Genomic DNA, 18,856 nt, shown 5'->3' with positions numbered 1-18,856 from the left:
ATGTAATGTTATTTTTGAAGTAAGTTTTGTATATTTTAATACAGAATACTATGAAAAAAATACTTATTTTTTTTATATAATTCAAATATTACAAAATCAAATATAAATGAAATTTTATTTTATCATAAAATTAAATTACAATTGTTTATCGTTATAATTTCTTTTAAGCCGATGGTATACAATAAAAGAAATTTTTGACAGCAAATTGCATTAAGACATTAAAATAACATGTATGAAATATTATGAGATACAACAATATGTATGATATTAAATTTAAATAAACAATAAAATTATTAGGTCGTGGCAATAAACGTTGGTAAAGCTATGGACAGAGCTATGGTTCTCCTATACGTTGGTTAAGCTGGCGCCACCTACTGAAAACAAAAATGGTGGCCAACAATATGCCCTATCCCTGCCCTGGTTTTATGGCACGCCAAATGTCTGCGTTCTCTAGGCTTCTTTCTACTATGTATTTCCCTCCGTCTGATACACCCAATTTCGATGTGAACAAAGGGAATCATTTCCTCGCGGTCGACCCTATCTTACGTGCTAAATAAGTGGGGCTACTTCTAACCAAACCGAAGGTGATCCAAAACTATCGAATAATTTCGCGAAATTATAACCGCACCAGCTCGATTCATCGTGTCATTCACCTTATATAATGTAATTGGTTACATACAATTCCATACGGCGGTTACATGCCTTTAACATGTATTGCCCGTTACAGGAAACACAAAATAAACAATCTAGCATTGTGGCAATGCAGTAAGCAGCAAAATCCTATATGCTTTACTAATACAAAACGCAAGATAGATGTTTTTATTTTGCTACATGCTGCGTACGAATTACGTAAAAAAAAATTTCCTGTTGTCTATGTAACATGTATCACCAAAATCATTTAATATGTTTTATGAAATGTCAAATAACCACAGGGTCATATTAGGTTCGTACTATTACAGATAAAATATTTGTTTCCTTGACAACGGGCTCACTAATACTAATATTTTTAATAAATTTCATTGAGTGATTCATTAAATGAAGCTTGCAACTTTGAATAGTTCTTTTTGCTATTAGATCTACTGAATATGATATGTTATAAAAGATACGATAGAGATTGATTCTTTTATACTAATAAGAGATTCCAATATCTATTACTGACGATATGCTTTCATTATTGTAGGTTGTTGAATTTTATACAAACTGGTAATGACAGATAGAGCAAACACAATGAGGTTGGAAGCGGAAATGGCTGCTCCTTTGCATCTGCAAAGATTGGAGCGTAGTCTTAATGTACAGCCCTTTTTAAGGCAAATTAATGAATTGTTTCAAGACCCTACTAGGTAGCTTCTTTTTTATATTTTATGAAGTAAGAATTATAAGGAATCTTATAAAAAATTGTTACTTTGTTGATATTTATAGTGAGGATGATAAATCCGTATCATCGGAATCTTCTGAAGGATCAGATAATTATCTCGATAATGTTCTGATTCGAAAAGAAGGTTTGTAGATTTTTTTTAGTATTTTATAAAAGGTCATTCTACACTTTGTACAAATAATTTCATAACTATTAATTTTACAGAGGAACGAATTAATAAACTGAGGCTATATAACATGTCCAGTGTGGGAGAAGAACGTCGTTGGTTGCAGGATATCCTATTAAGTGACTCATCGGATAGCTCAGCTTCAGGATCCGATACAGATAGCCCCATTACAGAAGAAGATTTTCAGGAAATGTTAAAGTTTCACATACTTAGAAAAAAATATCAAGCACGTTTTTACCAAAAACCAGAGGTGAAATTAAAGTTTAAATTAAAATCAGCAAAATATACATATAGAATTGTTAATATTATAAAATTTTTGTTTTTAGAATATTCAATATCAATATTATAGTGCTGGATTATTATCCAATTACGATAGGTTCTTAGAACATCAAAAATTAATAGTTGGGAATAAAAAGAAAAAAGAGAAGAAGCCAGAAAAAAAAGTTATGAAAATAAAAAAGGAAAAATTACCGCGCCATAGATCTTTGGAAGATTATCCTGTACGTAGAATAAAAATTGATACAATGTATTTCAGAAATAAAATGCTGTTATAAATATTTTAGGAAGGCGATTATCCAGATGATGAATGGGATCGTACAATTCCTAGAGAAGAAGAATTAGATGAAGCTGAATTGGAAGCAATAATGCGCCATCAACCACGCCAGCGTGGCAGAAAAAAGCATAACAATAAAAGTCCAGAAGTGATGGCTATGAGAAGAAGAAAAATTTGGGTAATGATGTCCAAAAAAGAACTGGGAAAAGTACAAAGGGCAAAAACCAATAATCATAAGGAAATATTAATTAGTTGTAAAAAAGTAGCACAGCATTGTATGAAATATTGGAGACAAAAAGCTATGCAAGTGTGTATTACTATATTCATTGTTATTTGTTTATATGCAAAATCATTTTTTGAAACAATTTATTTTTTTACATTTTACAGTCTCAAAAGAATATGAAAGAAACTATATGGAGAGCTAAACGCCTCACAAGAGAAATGCAATCTTACTGGAAACGTTATGATCGAGTTGAACGTGAAACAAGAAGAAGATTAGAGAAGGAAGCTGAAGAACAGCGAAAAATGGATGTAGAGCTTATTGAGGTGATTAACACTGGTTATATTTATATAGTATGTTTTATTTATAACGCAAAACGCAAATACACTTTATTTATCTTATTTCACAATTTAGGCGAAACGACAACAAAGGAAATTAAATTTTCTTATTACACAAACTGAACTTTATGCACATTTTATGTCTCGAAAATTGGGGAAAGCTTCTCCTGAAGAGCAACTGCGGATTTTAAATCAATTAGACGAAGAAAAAAATCCAAGACTTGTTGGAATTGATGATTACGATAGGTAAATTTGTTATTTTTTTTATACATACTGGTAAACAAATATATGTTATATATTGGCATGTTTTGATGTATGTACAAACAGTGAAGCTATGAAACAAAAAGCAAAAAAGAATGCTACAGAAGCATTTGACAATGAAAAAGCTCGGGCAAAACAGTTCGATACGGCAACCGCATCTCAGGAACTACGGCTTAGCGATACACCCGAAAATTTAGAACATCCACAACCTTCGATTTTTAAAGGAAACCTTAAAGGTTATCAACTGAAAGGAATGAATTGGTTAGCTAATTTGTATGATCAGGTTGGTGCACGTATTAAATTCTTGTAATATATAATGCAATATCAGAAATGTATTTATGTAAATATTCTTGACATTTTCTTTAGGGTATTAGTGGAATTTTGGCAGATGAAATGGGTTTAGGAAAAACTGTACAATCCATAGCATTTTTGTGTCATGTCGCTGAAAAATATTGTAAGTTACTTAATAAATACTCAAATCTGTGTACTTCAAAAATATTTAAAACTGTTTATTGTAATATAATGAATTTACTTTTTGGTAGCTGTATGGGGACCATTTTTAATCATATCACCGGCTTCGACGTTACATAATTGGCAGCAAGAAATGGCACGATTTGTCCCAATGTTTAAAGTAGTTCCTTATTGGGGCAATCCACAAGAGCGTAAAATACTAAGACAGTTTTGGGATACTAAAGATCTACATACGAAAGAAGCTTCATTTCATGTAGTGATAACGAGTTATCAATTAGTTATTACTGATTACAAGTATTTCAATAGAATAAAATGGCAATATATGATCCTAGATGAAGCACAAGCTATAAAAAGTACCAGCAGGTTGGTGTTTACTCGAATGTTTATTTATATTTTATAGGAATGATATTATAATATTTATTTTACAGTATGAGATGGAAATTATTGCTTGGATTCAGCTGTCGCAATAGATTGTTACTTAGCGGCACACCTATTCAAAACAGCATGGCAGAATTATGGGCTTTGTTACATTTTATAATGCCTACCTTATTTGATTCTCACGATGAATTTAACGAATGGTTTTCTAAAGATATCGAGAGTCATGCAGAAAATAAAACGGGAATTGACGAGAGTAATATATTTTTGTTGTATATTTCTTATTTAATGATATAGTAAAATAATATTTCACTAATACTTTTTCCTTATATTTAGAGCATTTATCAAGATTACATATGATTTTGAAGCCTTTCATGTTACGTCGAATAAAGAAAGATGTAGAGAATGAATTGTCTGATAAAATTGAAGTGATGGTATATTGTCCTCTTACTACTCGTCAAAAGTTACTTTATTCAGGTAAGAATGTAATGTTTTTACATATTAGGAGTTTACGTTTTTTATAGTATTAAAAAATCATAATGTATTTTTTGGACAGCATTGAAAAAGAAGATTAGGATAGAAGATCTCTTACACTATACAGTGGGTGGTGGTGACACTGCATCCAATGATAAAAATTTCACATCAAATCTTATGAATCTAGTCATGCAATTCCGAAAGGTAATAATCGATATATTTAAAATTTAACATATTCTTGATGTTATCCACACGCCATATTAATATCTATTTCATTAATTTTAGGTTTGCAATCATCCAGAACTCTTTGAGCGTAGAGATGCAAAATCTCCATTTTTCATGCACACTGAATATTATGAAATGCCTGCATTATTATATACAGAAGGATTGAGGCACCTCTCATTGCCATCTAAAGATTACTTGTTGTATAATAAGCTATTTATATTTGCTACTGAATATATACATCGGACTCTTCATGATGGCAATGGAAGCTTTTCCCAAAATTCTTTTTCTTTTAGTAGATTTATAAATTTGTCCCCAATGGAAATGAATAAAGTGTTTATCGTTGGTATTATATTCAGGTACATAACACTTTATGTTAAATACGGAGTAATTAAAAAAAAGGACTCATTACGTCTAAGGTAGATCATACTCTCCAAATGATGAAAAAGAGTCCGAACAAATTTGGCTCAAAAAATTAATATTTTTAAAGTTACAAACAATTTTTTGTTTCGGTTAAAGTGGATGATTTTCTTATAGTGTACTCTTCAATAATCAATAACATAGACCAAATACATCGGAAAATACAAAATGCCAGTGAAATAGCTAGAACATGTCTAGGATTTTTTGAAAGAGTACACAATTTTCAGGTAGGAAAATGTCAAGCGTTTGTGGAAATGGAAGAAGAATATGTTAAAAAATATTCTGTAACCAAGAAAAGAAGAAATGATAACGACAACCCTTTGTTTCCACATGATATGGCAGCTCCTTAAATGAAAATGTCGCTCAACCGAAATAAAAAATTGTTTATAATTTTGAAAATATTAATTTTTTGACCCATATTTATTAGGACACTTTTTCATCATTTGGTCATATTAGGGTAGGGTATTATCTACCCTAGAAGTAATGAATCTTTTCTTTTATGACCTTGTATATAGTATACTACATTTTACAATATTTATTTTATCATTTACGCTTAGATTGTGTCTCGCAACTATAATGGAAAGGAGAATAAAAATGATGCATTACTGGGAGGATTGGAATGCTGACGAGAGAACAGAGATACCTATGAACCAGATGTTCCTTTTATCTAGAAAAATCGACTCATCAACGAATACATTGCAGGATTTAATATTCACAAGAAAGATAATTGAAGGAGAACCTGTATATACGCATACAACTCATGTTATTCATTCAATGCCCGAGACTGTCGCTCATCGAATTTTACGTAGCAGTAAAAAAGTTGCTAATCAATTATTGAAGGTATAGAATTAATATTATTTCTTCTTTCTTATATTTATTTGATGGGTTAATCCAATTAAGGTATATATATGTATATATTGCAGAGAATACTTCCTTCTACCAAAGCTGAACAAGAAGACTCAAAAGTGACTTTGTTACCGGAGCATCCCCATTTTCCTAGGCCACCAATAATGAGACATTGTCAACAGACCACCATTCCACCATTTATTTGCGATACTTTTCCTAAGGTTTTTAAATTGATACAATAAATCAATTCAAAATTAAAACAATGGAAAATCTAATATAATTAATGAATATTAATTTCAGGTACAAGCTAGTCCTCGAAAATTATACGTTAGTAATAGTTCCGCAGCGTGCGCATGGAGAAGGCACGAAGAATGCGGTGGGAAGTTTGGTCAACGACTTCTTTGGCTTGGCTGTGAACGAGCTTTTTCTATTACAGCGTCACAAGAGAACTCGAGCTTTCGTTTAACACAGATGACGTCAACATTTTCTGTAGAACCGCATGGTGGAATTTCTGCATGTACTCCTATAAATGGATGGTCAAATATTATAGTACCGGGTAAGAATTTTTTTTGATTTGTAGTAGATTTTTCATATGCATTTTAATACAACATTCTTTTTATTTTTAATATTGTTATAGATAAGCAAACTTTAGTAACAGATGCTGGAAAACTTTCTGTTTTGGATAGTCTTTTACGTCGTCTTAAAGAACAAGGCCATCGAGTCCTTATTTACTCTCAGATGACAAAAATGATCGATTTGTTAGAGGTATTTTTACTTAATCTGGATCTTTGAAGAAATAGTCATTACAAGATTTTATATCATGTCTTCATTGCAGGAGTACATGTATCATAGGAAACATACTTTTATGAGATTAGACGGTTCTTCTAAAATCTCAGATCGACGAGATATGGTTGCAGACTTTCAAAAAAGGTAACTGTCATATTTCTTTCTTAATTTTTGGATAACATAGAATTTTAGATTATTTTGTGGAAATTCGTAAATATTTCGCATGTAATTTTATGCCGGTTAAAAGTTGTAATACCTATTGATCGAAACGAGCGTCGTCTATTAATTTAATGAGAATATATCATTAATAAACCGAATGAATTTTTTCTTAGTGCTGCTTAAAATATATATCAACTACGCATCATGTTGCATGTATAAGGCGCTGCCTCTTAGCATGTCATTCCTTTGTTCACTTGCGCATAACTAACACGCGAATTAATTGGCGAATCGGTCCTGTCTTGTAGACAGCTACAGCTTTGGCTGCCCGCCATGAATGCCATTTTAGCCATGTCATTATCTGTTAACATATTCTATTTCAAACTTGAATTGAATTTCGAAAAAGCAAAGAAGAAAAATGTAATATCCTTTCACCTATGTTTCCAATTATCAAAATTACAATCGGATCATGGAAATCTTGAAAGCGATAAAACATATTCAGCTTATATATTTCATACTGGAAATCCTCTAAGTGCACCACCAGCGTACCGAATTAATTTACATGCAAAACGTGTCGTACTCGACTGTTCGATCTACATGGACTGTTTCGTGTTTCAGGGCGGACATATTCGTCTTTTTGCTGAGTACTCGAGCCGGGGGCCTGGGAATAAACCTTACTGCAGCAGATACGGTTAGTAATCTTATACTATGCTTTATCGGTTCGTACCTTGTACGTATTCACCTTACGATTTCACAAAGTCGGGCGTTCGCCTTTTGTTTTTTCTTTCGACGTCCAGGACAAATAGCACGAAACTTAGGGAACGATTGTAATTGATCGAAAACGAAGGAGCATAGCGTGAGAAATGGCGATTCTATTTTTTTATCGAGATAACGTTTAATCACGATATGCATTGGCTTTCACTATTCAACTTTGCCATCATCGATTTAACAAGGCTGATATCCTACATAATCTAATATCGTTTTGCGTGATACATGAAAACACTTTAAAAAAGTACAAATACACATGATAGATAAAGATTTATAGAAAATTCTCAGATCATATATAAAACTATATCATTACGATTTGCTGATAGAATAATTGAATAAACTGGTCTTTTCCTGCAAGAACGTATTCATCGATGAGACAGTCTATTGTGATTTTAATTACAACATAATTTTACTCGCATAAGTTTCTCCTCTGTCCAAAGAAACTGTGACGGTAGATCGTATATCTTGATTACAAATAAAGTGATACCACAGATTAATGGTAGAATCGATAAGAATCTTTAGTCAGGGTCGTTCTCCTGCATTGCCGAAACTACATTCTGTTAAGTACGAAAGTGCACGAACATAGACTGCAGGCATTAATTTAGCGAAGCCTACGATTTGCATATGCCCTCGTTCGAATATCGAGTGGAAAGAGAAGTGTCCTTATTTAGAGCGTCGCGTATGATATATAAATATGATCTGAATTTCAATCATTAATTTTTGTATTAAAAGATGGTATTTTTTACCACGAAAGCAGTTGTACACATTTTTTCATGAATGATGATTTAACTGCAATAGAAATAAATCTTATTTCACAGGTAATCTTTTACGATAGCGACTGGAATCCTACGGTGGATCAGCAAGCTATGGATCGAGCCCATAGGCTGGGTCAAACGAAACAGGTTACAGTATATCGATTAATTTGCAAGGGAACTATCGAGGAAAGGATACTGCAACGTGCTCGAGAAAAGAGCGAGGTACACTTAATTCAAAATTGAAAATTTACATCAGAATCATCCTCGAAAGATTAAATTTTTTAATAGTAAAGGAAATGTAATTTTAAAATTTTTGCAGATACAACGTATGGTAATTAGTGGAGGAAATTTCAAACCAGACACACTGAAGCCCAAGGAAGTCGTTTCTCTTTTGTTAGACGACGAGGAAATCGAAGCCAAATGTGAATATTTTTATTTAATTTTTATTCGAGCGTTAATTGATTTATTAACGATTTTTTACAATTTAATTTATTACATTGTTACGACATGTTTACAATTATTTAAGTGTGAATGGGTAAAATGAATAACCAAGGATATTATAAAACAAGCAACTCTATAATCTTGCTGAATGAAAGTTTGAATGTAAATAAAGAATACTATACTGCATTTTTGCTTGCTGAAGCGCGATTTCAGTTGTATTCTCGTACCGGGACGCAAGCTGGCACACAATAAGATAGAGAGAAAGGGAAAGAGAGAAGATAGGGGAAGGAAAGAGCGTGGATGCAATTACATTATGCTCGTTAGGTTATGCTAATGCTCTAATAACGAATAATAATAAGAAAAGAAGTAACGAACGTCCCCGTATATAAGCCTGTCCGTATATTTCAGACAGCCAACGGAGCGAGGAAAGAAAGCAGCACGCGGAGGATACCCGACTTGAGTCGAACTTATACCACAAGGAGAGGGACCGGAAAAGGAAGTTAACCGCGCTTCCGGTCAAGGTAAGCCTGGCGCCCTTAGTGCCGCTATTTTCTTTTTCATCCTCAATTTTTCCCATTATTAATGGAATGTTTCTTATTTTTCCTTAATTTCTATCTTTTTATTCTTATTTTTTTCTGATTTTTTATCAGAGTGATGTAAAGAAGCCTTGTCTGTCTGATGCTAACGGTGACAAGATTGGCGACATTGTTCAAGCTAATTCCAATGAAAGCACTCTAGTCAGTGGTGGTGTTCCATCATATCAGATTAATAATCATCAACAGATCCTCGATAACGCAGACGACTATAGCGTACCAACCAGTCCTGTTAAATCAGAGGTATGTGTCAGTACTGTTCAAGAATTGACGACGCATTAGATCTGTCAAAAATGATAATATAATAGAATTAATAAATCCGAAATACTTTAATATGTTCAGGACGAGACGAGCAACGATGGCCTGGTTGTCGATGTGGATGGTCCAGTGGGAGTATCTTCTGGCGACAGTCGACAATCTCGAGCGGGTCAGTTTGCAGATCCTGGAAAAGTCAACCGTCTCGATCATCACATGTCTTTCAGCAGCGGAAGTAGCGTTCGGATGAGGCCTACGATTCGTGGTACTAGCAAGAGGGGAAGACCTCGTGGTTCTCGTAGAGGAGGGCCCGTTGGAGGAAAGGGTCGAGGCCTCCTTTTGCTTCATCCACCGTCCAAAGGTCTTGGTGGCAGTCCTCAATCACCGGTATCTTTATCTCCGACCAGTAGTGGTACAGCTAACGATCACACTCTACAACATGGCAAGTATTCAGTATGTTAGATTTGTCGCTTAAAAGGCAGGAGTATCCACTATCGTTGATGGTGGATAGCATCATAGGCTAAAACCTATTAAAAAATTAAAGTGCATTAGTAGCTGTATAATAATTCGTGCCAAAGATTTTTCACAGGAACGTACAGAAATATAGATTAGATCACTTAATCCAGTTGAATGAGTAGATTCATCGCCGATACGCGAAATTGTATAATGTCTCCTAATGAATATTTAAGCATGCACTTTGGACGTAACGCAACGAGTTCATTAATATAAAATATGCATTACTCGTAATCCGTTACCACGAATAATGAAGATTATCAACGAGATTAACAATTATCTAATATCCCTATTTGTACACTGCAGAATGCGTAATACGTTCGGGAAGAGAATTTTCTATGAACACAGTTAGATTTCAAGCGGTTCAACAACATTCACCTTTGAAACTCGAGCTTAAATCGCTGAGAAACGCATGCTGACTCTGGTAGAGTATTGGACGATACGGCTAAGAGGATTAAGCAAGAACTTTCGGGGGCCGACTCGAAATGTCCCCCTTGCCTGATCCAAATGACTTTTCGTGACGCACCCTCAAATCGATACACCGTTAATCCCGACTGACTCTTTCATAGATCCAGAGCCCCCCTTTGCATCTACTGCACCACTTGGTTCAGTTCTCATGGGATTTTGGTCTCGGTGCGAAAAGAAAACACCCCTGGGCATCGCGAATATCCCTTGACTGACGTGAAATCCACCGAAATTCCCTCGCGGTTACATGTGCGCGCAAGTATTGCGACGAACAGTTGGCGCTCTTCCTAAGGGTACGCGATTTACCCTTGGAGATATCCACCCTCTTTGTGACTCACTCTTTCGCCCGCAGTTTTCATACGTTCAAGTACTATGTAGCGTCTTCTGGGACGGGGATATCTTGGTTTTTTTGTTAGTTGGTCAGTGGTCATGTTCTGTTTTGCAAGAATGAAGTGTGGTTTGAATTGACGAGGATGACGGGTTTAGATGGACTTGGGGCTCTTTATTCTGGTTTTGTTTTCTCTTTTTCGTTATTAGGTTACATGTGTATATACGTGATGATTATTGACGGGTGAATGTGCTTGAGAAGATTGAAAGTTCTAGACATATAATAACATTAAATCATAAATAACATTAAATCTTGTAAGTAGTCCTTGCAAATTTTTTACCGAAGATAACTGAATGATATTTCTATACATTTACACATTTTCTATAATTATTTTTATTAATTATTTATTCGAAACTATTTGAAGTTATTCCAAGCTACGGAACGGTTCGTGTCAAGCTACTTCAAATTATATTTGAAACGTTATTTTGATCGTCGACTATTTGGAAGATTAATTCGGTGCCGCGATCCTATCGTTGCATAACGCATTGTGTCGTGCGAGATGCAAGTTTCGAACGACAAAGAAGGAGAGGAAAGAAAGTTCCACGAGTAAGCAAGATAGAGAGAGATAGAAGCGAAGGAGAAAAAGAGGAGCGAGAAGAGGGCCCGACGAAAGCGAGCCGCACTTAGGTGGCCCTCACGCAACGACACGTGGACCGAAGTTTACGCGGGCAACGTACACGCCACCTTCATGCACGCGCGCTCGCTCGTACGCTATTTCGTGTTATATATACGGAAAGGAAAGGGGTCGTTCCCTCTCTCACTTGTCGTCGACTGGAAGGCGAGCGGACAATAGCAGGTGCGGAGCGAACGCGACAGCTGCGATCGATGATGTTCTTCTTAGGTTTTTGGAACTCGCTCGCACCCCTCTCCATCTTTTCTACCTTCCCCTTTCGACTATCACTTCGTTACTCTGCCCCCTTTCTTTTGCCTCGTTTTTTCCTCTCCTCTATTCATTTTCCTTATGTTTCTTTCGCTTTACAGTTTTCGTGGATTATTTCCATCGGTGATTCTTTTTTAGTATTAAATAACTGCATAAGTTCTGCCAACTAAAGTATATCTTCTACAAATTCAATTTACACTGTCCATCTACGTATATAGATATTGCGTTATTATATCTTTTATAAAAATCTTTGGATTTGTCACTAAGGAAAAAATGTATTCCTATTATTTTGTGTAATGTCGCTTTTATCCCGCGTGCGACGAAACAATGCCTCATTAGTCTGATATATGATTCTGTCTCGTTAGTATCGATCATTTCTGTCAATATTATTCTATTAACTTCATTTGCTGATTATAGGTTTTCACGCACTGGTTATTTGACCTTATCTTACAATTGGTAATTTAAAATGCACAACAAAAGACGGCACTGCATTTTCTGATTTCTTTGAACTCTAATGAAAATACATTATCTTCTGTCCTTTCGTATCGCGAGACGATAAAAGATTCCGTTTCAGATATATTTTGCGAATAACAGCAAGACATATCGATCGATGCATCCACGAAAGTAAGCGATATAACGCGCACTCTTCTCCGCGAGACGTTCTCTTTTCTCATCTGCGTTTCTAAAATTCTGCTCGCACTATACTTCTCGAAGAAACCCATTCTCGTTAACATATCTACAAATGTAACGAAATCAACGGTTTTCATCGAATCTCGTTCGATCTTCGTTCCCCAGAGTCGATCAAATTTCGTTAGTTAAATTACAAATATCCAGGCATCGACGTGTTCGTCGTTCGAGTAACCGTTTGCATAATTTTTCGCCACGAGTAGGTAGTCCTGCTTGCATCGAGAATAGGGGTCTAAGAGGGTTGGATTTTGTGGATTCGTGCCGTACCTCACCGTACCGTACCGTACCGTGTCATCTTGTTCGTCCGCATTGCTTTCATCATATTTCCGTGTCATGTAACGGAAAGTAATTCCAACCAGTTCGAGTGGTTGAGACAACCTCTGTAGCTACGAGCTTCCTACTTCCGCGATGATTCAGCTACTTACCATTCAATCCAATTGTTCTTTCTCTCTGAAATGTTATCAGACGTAGAATGTAATTGCTCTTGAGCCTTTCGGTACCGAGTTTTTATCAAACTTTTCGAAAAATGTATTTTTCTCGATTATTGATGAAAGGCAATCCTGCTAAAAATACTTACGTTTAACATTTAGCCAGTTAATCATTTATTTTTGTTCATCGTACGAGAAGAATTTGGAAAGTCAACGTTCAAATACTTGTACACGCTAGTGTATCGTACCTCAAAGGATCATTTCGAAATGTTCCGATAATCCAGTCCTTTCAGAATCACCGAAAACTCCTCTCTTTCTCTCCCTCTCTTTCTCTCTCTCAGGGACATCAAAACACCTTCCCTTAGTTGAGAGGCCATTCGTCGGCATTACGATAACGAGAATCTGACGATTCATTATCCTCATTGGGCAGGAACGACGGTCGTTTAGCCGGAGGGTAGCGGCAAAACTATTTCACTGTCTTCTGCTTTAGAATGCAATAATTTTCTCCGGTTCCAGGATGCTCGAGGCGAGAGAGCATCTCGAGACACCGCGAAAGAAGCCGCGCCATGGCAAAGGACGAAAAGGGGCAGGGAATAAGAGTTTGGCTGTGTGCTGTACGGCTGAGATACGGCAGGATAATGCGGGAAGATAGGACGGGGCAAGGATATTGCCAGCCGGACGGTCGACATTCCGCGGATCCTCGCGTTCCATTCGTCCTTCCAGCTACCTCGAAACTTCTCGAGAACCCTCCTCTTCGTACGCGTACACCAAACTCTATCTCCCGCCACGGATCTAACCCACGCGTGCTTCTCGCGGGAATCGCGGGACCCTCGATATGCGAAAATATTTTAACCGACCCCTCGGTGTTCTTTCTTCCCTTCAGATTTCGCTCTAGGTTGAATATTAAACCAATTAGGCATCCGCTCCCCCTTCATTTTCCCCTCTTTCTTCGTTTCTCCCTTTAGGTTTTCGTTGAACGATCATGTTATGGTAGACTGAACGTCGAGTTAGGATTTGCTAAAAGTTTTCAACATTTTTCGTTCACTTGGTTTTTCGTTAATCTTATTCTGGATATTAAAATAGTTAGTTTTTAATTTTAGAAACACATTGATATACTAATTCTCTCGCGTTAAACTTTCCTGTGCATACTACTTTTCCTGAACCAAAATTGTTATTTATTGCTATTGATAATCAATAAACGAATTTTCTCCCAGCGCTCAGTCTTGAAAGCGTTAAATATTCCTTGCAGACGAAACAAATGTTCTTCAATTATAACATGGTCAAAAAATGTTTGATTTAGTAAAAGGTTAAAACTCACCTTGACATTTTCAAACGATACCATGTGCATAATTCTTTTTATTCACTATCGACGGCGGCAAACACACAAACTTAACGACACCGTAAACGGTTGTTTCTCTTCAATCACGGCGAACATCTTTTACATTTGTACGAAAACGTTCAACGCCCTTACTTTTCTTTTACCATTTCCCCCTTACTACTTCCTTTAGAAGTGGTTCAACGCTCTGCAAACTGCGATCGCGTCAGCAGCACCAAGTACACCTCCAGGACGCTCTTTGTTATCCGAAGGAACTGGCGTACGCGTTCGAGGATCCGCATGCAGAAGCGCTGCTTGGAAATCTCGTTAGAATCGAGCGCACGGAAAACCAGAAAAGCGCGCCTGCTATAATGAGAAAACGAGTCCCTCGTGCTTTTCCTACCTTCTTCAGCCTTTTGTTGCCGAGTGGCCACTTCAACTTCCTCTCTTTCGCCGAGGTGGCTGAAGAGCGTCTCCTGAAAGGATCGAAAACGTGCCAAGGAATGTCGACGACTCGAACGAGCGCGAAGCCTGTGTGCGAATGGGAAAAAGGGAAAAAGAATAGGCGAAAGGAAAGGAAGGAAGGAAGAAAGGGAAAAAGGAAAGAGAGAGAGAGAGAGAGAGAGAGAGAGAGAAGGAAGGATGGAAAGAAAGAAAAGAAGGGAGAGAAATAGCTGGAAAGAGAGAGAAAACGTCCTCTTGTACATCCTTGCTCGGCTACTGACCTCCGACCCTGTCACTCACCCTCCTCCTCCGCTAGCCAGAATTTTTCTCTCTCGCTATCTCATTAAATTCTTCTACCCTCTCCTGGCCCCGCGTGCTCGTCCTCGTGGCCGGCTCCTGCGCTTACCATCAGTCGAATAGATACCGTGACACGATCCTCGAGTTTGTCTTCGTACCGTGCCGCGGTGTACCGGTGAATAACCGATTAACTGGTCAGACCACTCCACGTTAAATGGAGGGCCCTGTTCGTACCCTGCATCTGCCATTATAATCGTGAAAAGTTGCAGGAGCCCGCGTGGTGTTCGCGTCCTCTTTTCCGCGAAATTCGTACCTCTAAGGCATCTCGCTTGTTACCTTGCGACCTATCGTCTCCATCGCGCGTCGAGCACGCCGATTTTCTCCGGTGATCTTCGCGCCAACAAACTTCCAATCGATTCTCTACGGCGCATTGAGAACGTTCCTTGCGTACGATAACCTTTCGTCGATTCGACGTGTGGTCTCTGATGATTGTAGTTCTGGAAACGTGGGGCTCTTCGTATTTAAGAAATTCGACCTCGGCAATCTTCTTCAACTTCTTCTTCTGAATCTTTCTCCTTTTATCTATATTGAGTTATGGACTTTGTTTGATTTAGTTGTATTTTGTGAGGCGGTATAGAATGTTATTTGTAGCAGCTTTGGCGGATGAACATCATAGTATGGATAAATATCGTTTGTATTTGTTTGTACTTGACGACAAGCTACTTCATTTACAGAAGCTAATAGAACAAAATAAAATAGACGTCGTCGTCGATTAAATAGTGTGCAAGAATTGAATATCTTTGAATAGTTTTACAGTTACCAGACTCTGCAGTGTATGTAAACGAATAACGTAAAAGGTAACATTTTAAAGATGATTATTTGATGTTATAGGGGTACAAGGTACTTCCGGTTCAACAGAAGGTGATGGTCCCAGTTCGGTAGGTCCATTGGGATCAGTGGGAACATTGGGCCATCTTCCAGGCAGAGGAGGAGCACCAACGATTCGACGCGGTCCAGGACGACCTCGGTTAAGACCAACGGGTCCCAGTCACCAAGGATATCGTACTACCGGTCATCATCACGGTCGGAAAGTCCAACGGCCACTTCCGGTTCCTCTTAGATCCCAACAGACGATCGCGAGTGTGAATCAACAGAAATCCTCAGCGCATCGAGCCTCAGGATCTGGTCCATCCATTTCTTCTTCGTCGATGAACACCGGTGCATCGTTTTCTCCGACGACAGCAGAATCTAGGCCATTCGGATTCTACACGCAACAACAACAGCAACAACCGCAACAACCGCGCGGATCGTCCTAGCTTCCGCAGGGAGAGTTCCTTAGAGTGATCCTCGAAGGAGATTCCTGAACTATCAGAACTCGACAATCTTCGTGAAGTGTTGCCTAAAATGCAATTGAATCGCGTTCGTCTGAAATTTTTGCAAGACGAGACCGTTTCTTTGCTAATTTCTGAATAACATTTTAATTAATTTAAATGAAAGGGAAGGTACTTGGATCCAAAGGAATTTTGAACTTTTATGAACCTCGAGGATTCAATCGCTTCTACGCTAATTTTATAGTAAGCAATTCTTACTTATTTAAACATAGAGACATTGTGCATTCTTTGACGGATCAATTCTGATTTCGTCGAATGGTTAGAAGGATTTTTAAAAGAAGCTTCTAAAAATGTGTTCAGTGACCAGTAGCGAGAATGCAATCGTTATTCTCTCGTTGCTGTTTTCTTATACACAAAAGTACATACATAGCAGATATATCTATGTAAGTTTTCTTTGTTAAAAATCCTGGACTTGATTTACGGTGATAGACTTTACTCGCGAGAATCTTACGCTCAAATAGTGCAATGGAAATCTTTTAAAGAAATACATCCAGTGTTTGTTTACAGCGACGTTCTCCGTTCGCGAATGAAATTAGCCTGCGTTAGTGAAGTTAGATCCAATTAGATGGTACAGCGAACAACACGGAAGTGATTCCAGTCACCCAGATCTTTCCGTCTTCGACGAAAGGATTTTTATCACGTGATTTCGATAATTCGACGTTTGAATTCATCGTATCGAAGCGATGTTTCAGAACCGAAGTCGATTAATTAAGAAATAAAGGAATTTTATCGATCGCAACCTTCCTGTATTTTAAGCGATTTCGAGAAGTGCTGGTATAAAATTCTCGAGCCGTGTGTAAAGTATGTATAAAATTAAGATAACTTGTCCATATTTAAATAAATCATTAAGGAACAATTAACAATCTCGTGCGTATCTTCTTAAGAAAGGGAAAAATGGTCGAATAAGATAAATAAAAGGTAGTCTTGAATTTTTTCAACACGCGCGCTGTCCTTTAGGCAATTTGTACAAATTAATCGTGCCACTCGTTATTAGGTACTTAATGAAACAAGTTTGAACTTGCTCGATTAGAAGCAAATGACAAGGAAATTCAACGAAGAACTAAAGTAAAGAGAAAACAGTAGCCGAAAAGAGAAGAAGCAAAAGAAGAAAAAAAAAGAAGAGTAAGAAAGTACGTTAGGAAATACAAGTAGACAAAAGTCGACCGATTCAAGACACGGTTATTACCGGAAGACTTGCCAAGGAAGTTCTTTGCACTTTCTCGAAACGGAAAACGAAGAAACGTGAAAACGAACAAAGCGTCGAAACAGCAACGTGGAATAGCTTTTAGATTTTATTTTATGATTAGTTAATTGCCGTATATAGAATCGTTCGATCTACACGATAAAAACGTCGAAATATAGCCAGGAATTTGAAACGAATAAAAATACGAGGATGTTCGTGCAGCGATCGATAAAGGAAATGTATTATATATCATATATTTTCTTTTTTTTTTTTCGATGATCGATAAAACGATTGTTCGACGAAGTGAAGGTTGAGAAGAAAAAGAGAACATTCTTCGTCGCAGTCCTCGTTCTTTCACTTTTTTCTCTTGTCCCTCTTCTTCTGACTCTTTCTCTCTCTGTCTCTCTCTCTTTCTCTCCTTTATCTCTGTCTGACTCGGTCTTTCTTTTTCTCCATTCCTCTCAGCGTATTACAACTTGTCAAACTCAGTAGCATTATTCCATCATTAGACTCGGTTAGACGATATTTTTTATGCGCATTATGGACCGTCATTGGGTCGATTCGATCTGTAAAAGAATGGTATTTATATTAGCAATAAACGATTCAAATGGCCACTAATTGTCGAAGTTTATTTTATACCGAACCTTTCTCCGTTTTCCGAAGACTTTGGTGCCTTTAAATTATTATCATTATTATTGTCAATATGTTATACAATGAACGATAAATAAATAGTTCTTGATAGTTGGGTAAATCTTTCAAGAAATGTGTATTTTGTTAAAATTTGTATTATATTAACCCGGTTATATATTAGTAGAAATAAAATTTATTTTATATTTTAAAATAACTGAAAATTGGGAAACAACTGGTTTCTTCAACCGACTTCACTCGTGAGTAGAAGATAAAAGGGAAAAATAGTTTCTAAAGCAATGAAAAAATAAAGATGAAGAAGAAAGGGTCTTTCTCAGGAATGGGATTTCTGTGTTGTTGCGTTTATTTTCCACGGCACATTCCTTGAATCGTGACGTGCGCGTTACGAGTGTCCGGTTACTGGTTTTTGTGGCGATACAACCAAGTGAACGAGGTAAATGAAGTAAATGGATGAACGGTGAATAATGGATGAACCGATGCTAGTGTCACCGACGTACGGACGAGCGTTATTCGCTTCTTGCTTTTAGCGCACACTCATCTCTACATCAACATCGTGAAATGCCATTTAAATTCAGCTTATCATCGACCAAACCATCGTTAGTAATTCAAAAAGGTAATATTTAAAGATTTTACGATCGAATATTTTTTTATTTATCATTTTTTTTCTCTGATTATTAACAGCAATAAACAGTAATGTTAGTTGAAAAAAAGTAATATAAGCAGGAACGTGCAGCGTGACCAA

At 36.8% G+C, this 18,856-nt stretch overlaps 1 protein-coding gene across 2 annotated transcripts; it reads left to right on the top strand.

Moving 5' to 3' along the window:
• Positions 1–374: 374 nt before the first annotated feature.
• Ino80 (chromatin-remodeling ATPase INO80) lies at positions 375–18,084 on the top strand. Of its 2 annotated transcripts, XM_033341987.2 has the most exons (28): positions 375–584; positions 728–943; positions 1,181–1,340; positions 1,420–1,499; positions 1,580–1,791; positions 1,868–2,041; positions 2,105–2,401; positions 2,482–2,640; positions 2,729–2,898; positions 2,980–3,196; positions 3,280–3,367; positions 3,456–3,747; positions 3,813–4,015; positions 4,096–4,236; positions 4,316–4,437; positions 4,519–4,814; positions 5,433–5,715; positions 5,799–5,942; positions 6,022–6,277; positions 6,359–6,486; positions 6,557–6,651; positions 7,282–7,354; positions 8,250–8,408; positions 8,506–8,608; positions 9,036–9,148; positions 9,278–9,463; positions 9,563–9,917; positions 15,784–18,084. In XM_033341987.2, exons 3-28 carry the CDS (start codon positions 1,207–1,209, stop codon positions 16,206–16,208), a joined length of 4,905 nt encoding a protein of 1,634 aa, XP_033197878.1. In that variant the 5' UTR covers positions 375–584; positions 728–943; positions 1,181–1,206; the 3' UTR covers positions 16,209–18,084. The 2 variants fall into 2 exon arrangements, with proteins under 2 accessions (XP_033197878.1, XP_033197880.1); XM_033341989.2 differs by lacking the exon at positions 728–943.
• Positions 18,085–18,856: the final 772 nt, after the last annotated feature.

Source organism: Bombus vancouverensis, chromosome 4, assembly GCF_051014615.1.
Source record: "Bombus vancouverensis nearcticus chromosome 4, iyBomVanc1_principal, whole genome shotgun sequence".
NCBI lineage: Eukaryota > Metazoa > Arthropoda > Insecta > Hymenoptera > Apidae > Bombus > Bombus vancouverensis.
Note: the sequence above shows the minus strand (reverse complement) of the source record. Positions and strands in the feature narration are given on the sequence as shown.

What these genes read in the sequence shown, in the direction of transcription:
- Ino80 (XM_033341989.2), top strand. Translation starts at nt 1,207, where the DNA reads ATGACAGATAGAGCAAACACAATGAGGTTGGAAGCGGAAATGGCTGCT. An exon ending in TAGCTAATTTGTATGATCAG is followed by an intron (nt 3,197 to 3,279) that starts GTTGGTGCACGT and finishes CATTTTCTTTAG; the next exon opens with GGTATTAGTGGAATTTTGGC. An exon ending in GCTATAAAAAGTACCAGCAG is followed by an intron (nt 3,748 to 3,812) that starts GTTGGTGTTTAC and finishes TTTATTTTACAG; the next exon opens with TATGAGATGGAAATTATTGC.